Source organism: Pseudophryne corroboree, chromosome 9 (assembly GCF_028390025.1).
Source record: "Pseudophryne corroboree isolate aPseCor3 chromosome 9, aPseCor3.hap2, whole genome shotgun sequence".
Classification (NCBI taxonomy): Eukaryota; Metazoa; Chordata; class Amphibia; order Anura; family Myobatrachidae; genus Pseudophryne; species Pseudophryne corroboree.
In genome coordinates, this window is record NC_086452.1 from 268,485,680 (window position 1) to 268,490,679 (window position 5,000).

Consider the following 5,000-nt stretch of genomic DNA (forward strand, 5'->3'; position numbering starts at 1 on the left):
AATTAGACTCCTAAGGGGGTGAAACGGGGTAAATGATGCTTTCACTGAGTCTCTCTTAGGCCTAATCCTATCGACTTTGTTTTGGCTTACAAAGGTTTCCAATGCAAATACCTGAAAACTTAATTCAAGATTTTATCTTAATCAAAGGGGCAAATGTAGATTTGTGGGGTGAATTATAGAACCCTTTTTAATCTTTTTGTGTTTTGTTGAGTTAGAACATTATTTTTTCATATAGATGCATTTTTAAAAGCTTTTTTTAAGGTTTTTTTTTTTTTTTTTTCCTTTCAATTTCACCCTTCTAGGGTGGACGAAAATATTATTTAATTTCCTGCATGGGCATTGAGAGCGGGCTCCCAGCCGAAGCTCTAAATTTCTAATTTTATAAAAATCTGTCCATAAGTGAGTTAAATATGACAAGTTTAATTTTGGAGTGGAGCAACTTTCCTTTTGACCGAGGTGATTTGGTGAGGTCCAACTCCCGCACGAGCCAACATTTACCATTGTTTTTTTGCCTCTCTCTATGCTACTTTGCCACTTGATATCTTACTGCTCACATTTTAAGGGCCAAGGACTTTTCACTTGAATAGGGAAGGTCTTCCCGGGTGAAATTGTGTTCATCAGTTAGTTTTGAAATAAACAACCTCCTCATCACCCCTTGATTCAATGCTTACTTAACTTAAAAAAAGTGTGTAATATATAAATGGTGCCACCCTGAATTCGCTTGCAGACCCAATATTTTATGCTGGTTTTGGTCAGCTTGTAATACTTTTTAACATGCGCGCTGTCAGCTGGTAACATGTCTGCTGATATGTTAATACAGATATGTTTATTTTCTATTATTACACTTATTGACATGATTTATTACTGATATTAATGTGTGGTCCTTTTGAGAGTATGATGGCCATCTGATGCGGTCCCTGAAGTGTATTAATTTGCCTATCACTGATTTAATTATATCTTTTTTTTTTATTGTTTAAGCATTTGAAAACGTTACGGCACCCATGTCTTCTACGATTTCTGTCCTGTATGGTGGAGGAGGATGGTATCTACCTCATCACAGAGCGGGTGCAGCCTTTAGAAATGCTTCTCCAGAAGCTATCAGCTGATGAAATCTGTGCTGGGATATATGATATACTACAAGCTCTGGTATTTCTACATGACCGGGTAAATATCTCTTTACATCTGCAATATCTATAGGAAGATGTTTAAATTTATAATGCAAAATTTAACTACTTAATATAATAAGAGGGTTTTCACACCATCATGACTTGACCACCTTGGCGTTGCATTGGTTTCACAAGTTATTAATTTTAATGTATTTTTTTCTGGTTATTCATATCTATCTATTCGCATATTTATAGTCATTTAAAATCATAGAGGGGAATCCAGTCAACTGCAAGTAAGTGAGGCTGCATTCCAGAAAGCCTTCTCCTCTGACTAAAATCATTGATAAATGTAGTCACAAATACACACTCAATCCAGTCTGTATGGCAGGCTTAGTTAAACACAACCACCTGGCATGTCTAAAAATTGTTAAAAACCCCTCTTATGTCATGCACTCACAATTAATTTTCAAATTTTTGCCACCACAGCTGACCCCTACCCACGTTATTTTATAGTTAAGGACTGCATCTTATTGGCTGTAGTGAGTCGCCACAGCCAATTGGAGCTATCCAGGGCAATCCAATTAGCCCCAGAAATAAACATTTATCGGGGATTATGCAGCTCATGAAGCAGAATCCCCGATACCCAGCTCCAGGAGACCTGTTTTCGGACGGTAACACATGGGTCTTATCACGGATCCCATGTGTTGTCGGCTGTTAAAATGGGCTGTAATCGGACAGCCCGAAAACATTATCAGGCTAAAAAGCCAGTTATTACTGTACGGTAAATCACTGCATGTAATAGGATACCACTCTAAATCATTCCCAGTTATCTTTAGCCACATTACTTTGTAGCGCTTAAATTAATCAATGTGGGTGGTACATGAATTTCTGCAGCGGAGTACACTGTGTTCCACAGGGAATACATTGGGGTGTAGAGATGGATCTTGATCCAGAGGCACCAACAGGCTAATGCTTTAGACTGTCCCAAGATGCATTGAGGGGCCTCTTCTATATAACCCCGCCTCCAGGCACTGTGAGAACAGTTTTTATTATTGGTGCCTGCATAAGCAGGTCACTTAACAGGGGGGCTGTGCCAGGCAGCCCTGAAATAGCTATTTAGAAGACTTCAAGGGCTGCAGCATTTCATATGTCAGTGTGACATACTGTGCTGCGGCTCCATCACCTCTCCAGAGGCATTTGCATATGCCCGCTGGTTCTGATAGCGGGTACTTGCGGCGGAGGCGCTCCAGTTCCTAGGCACACCACCGCAGACGCTCTCCTGGATCGCGTGGCTGCTTCTAAGGGAGGCGGTAAGAGGGTCCCCCAGGCGGGACCCGACATTAAATTGCGGTCTGGTCGCGGTCTAAGGAGATTGCCCTGGACTGCAGGGCAAGGTCTCCTCTGTAAATCCGCCTGATTTTTCAGTGCTGTGATTCTACAGACACTTAAGTACTGGGGTGGAATTCATGTGACCGCCGGTCAGCTGACCGACAGTCACATGACCTCCTCCGTGAGCCCAACGGCTCACTATCCCGATGGTCGGCATGCCGACCATCAGGGAATATTTCCACTCGTGGGTGTCCACGACACCCATAGAGTGGGAATAGAACTCGTGGCGACCGCAGGTCGCCACCGAGCCCGCAGCGCGGCGAGCGCAGCGAGCCCGCAAGAGGCTTGCTGCACTCGCTCCTCCCCGCCGGGATCCCGCCGTCGGTATGCTGCCGGGATCCCGGCGTCGGTAAGGTGACCGGCGATCAGGAGACCGCCGGTCACCAGTACTACACCCAAGTACTGTATTCTACATGTCATTTTAAGACAGCGTTGGTTAAGAACAAGTGTACCTCTACCAGAATATATTGTACGAGCATTCTGATATATACATCTTAGACCTGCATTGTTATATATAAATATACTAGTCCAGTGCAGTTTTATTGTCTGCCTAAAATAATTGTCTGCATTGTCATTGTGACTGTGTGTGCCTGTATCTGTTGTGTGAATTTCACCTTCAGTGTATCACTAGCTATAGCTATCACTGTATTCTGAACCCTAAGGGACCAGGTGCGTCAGGTTCTATAATATAGTGCTGCGCAGTATTTACAGTTAAGTGTATTTTACTGTGTATTTCCGTTACCTCATACAGCATTTATTCTCTGCTTGTGTTTTACATATTCTGACACATAAATAGGGGGTTTATTTGCAGGTATTATATTTGTCTGGCTATATCGTACTGTGACGCTCTAAGGTTACATTCATTATAATGTCTACCACAAGTTACAGAGTTAAAAATTCACAGGCAGCAGATATTTACAAAATAGTCCATTACAGCCACAGCCAGCATACTTTACCCTGTCCCTCAATGCACACTCCGCTCCATCTCTCCCTCTCAGCAAACAAACAGGAACTAACTCTCCTAAGTCCTAGAAACTGCCTATATCAAAACCGTGGGAGTTAACAGGTTGTTGGTTTCAGGCTCCTTCCATTGGTACAGGAGAGGGCGGTCTCTCATTCATGATGTGCTATTGGTCCAGTCATATGCAAGCAACGTCCAGCCTTGAAGATGATATCATAGGGATTAGCCACTGGTTTCTGCCCACATGCTTTCTCAGGAATGTCCTTTTGTTCTCATTAGAACTGTGGCTTCATATTCCTACACTTAATCATAACTAATCATTGCAATGTGCTACAATCGAACCACATCTATCAAACCAACACACTCATTCCCCTGATCATTTTGACACTAAGCATGACATGTTTATCTAGTTCCGTTCCAATAATACATATTTCTCTGACGTCCTAGTGGATGCTGGGAACTCCGTAAGGACCATGGGGAATAGCGGGCTCCGCAGGAGACTGGGCACTCTAAAGAAAGATTAGGTACTATCTGGTGTGCACTGGCTCCTCCCTCTATGCTCCTCCTCCAGACCTCAGTTAGAATCTGTGCCCGGCCAGAGCTGGGTGCTCCTAGAGGGCTATCCTGAGCCTGCTAGTAAAAGAAAGTATTTGTTAGGTTTTTTATTTTCAGTGAGCTTCTGCTGGCAACAGACTCACTGCTACGTGGGACTGAGGGGAGAGAAGCAAACCTACCTGCCTGCAGCTAAGTTGCGCTTCTTAGGCTACTGGACACCATTAGCTCCAGAGGGTTCGAACACAGGCACCTGTCCTCGATTGTCCGTCCCCCTCGCAGAGCCAGAAGAACAGAAGCTTGAAGACGGCGAAATCGTTGGCAGAAGACTCCTGTCTTCATTTAAGGTAGCACACAGCACCGCAGCTGTGCGCCATTGCTCCCAGCACACTTACACACTCCGGTCACTGTAGGGTGCAGGGCCCTGTGGGGGTGGGGGGGCGCCGCCCTGGGCAGCAATTGAAGTACCTTTTGGCATAAAAATACATATATACAGTCAGGCACTGTATATATGTAAAAACCCCCGCCAAATTTTTACACAGAAAGCGGGACAGAAGCCCGCCGCTGAGGGGGCGGGGCCTTCTTCCTCAGCACACCAGCGCCATTTTCTCTTCACAGCTCCGCTGGAAGGAAGCTCCCCAGGCTCTCCCCTGCAGTATCCTGGTACACAAAGGGTGAAAAGAGGGGCGGCACATAAATTTAGGCGCAAAATTTGTATATACAGCAGCTACTGGGTAAACACTGAGTTGTAGTGTAATCCCTGGGTTATATAGCGCTGGGGTGTGTGCTGGCATACTCTATCTCTGTCTCTCCAAAGGGCCTTGTGGGGAAACTGTCTTCAAATAGAGCATCCCCTGTGTGGGTAGTGTGTCGGTACGTGTGTGTCGACATGTCTGAGGTAAAAGGCTCCCCTAAGGAGGTGATAGAGCGTATATGTGTGTGAGAGGGTGTCTCCGTCGACAACGCCGACACCTGTTTGGATATGTGTAAGT

At 44.8% G+C, this 5,000-nt stretch overlaps 1 protein-coding gene across 2 annotated transcripts in view; it reads left to right on the forward strand.

The window, feature by feature from the left end:
* The window catches only part of SCYL3 (SCY1 like pseudokinase 3), a 377,023-nt gene that overhangs the window by 144,094 nt on the left and 227,929 nt on the right, over positions 1-5,000 (forward strand). For both annotated transcript variants that reach the window (XM_063940292.1, XM_063940291.1), the window contains exon 2: positions 979-1,164. In XM_063940292.1, the coding sequence (XP_063796362.1) occupies positions 1,027-1,164 (138 nt within the window). In that variant the 5' untranslated portion in view covers positions 979-1,026. The remainder of the gene's footprint in view (positions 1-978; positions 1,165-5,000) is intronic.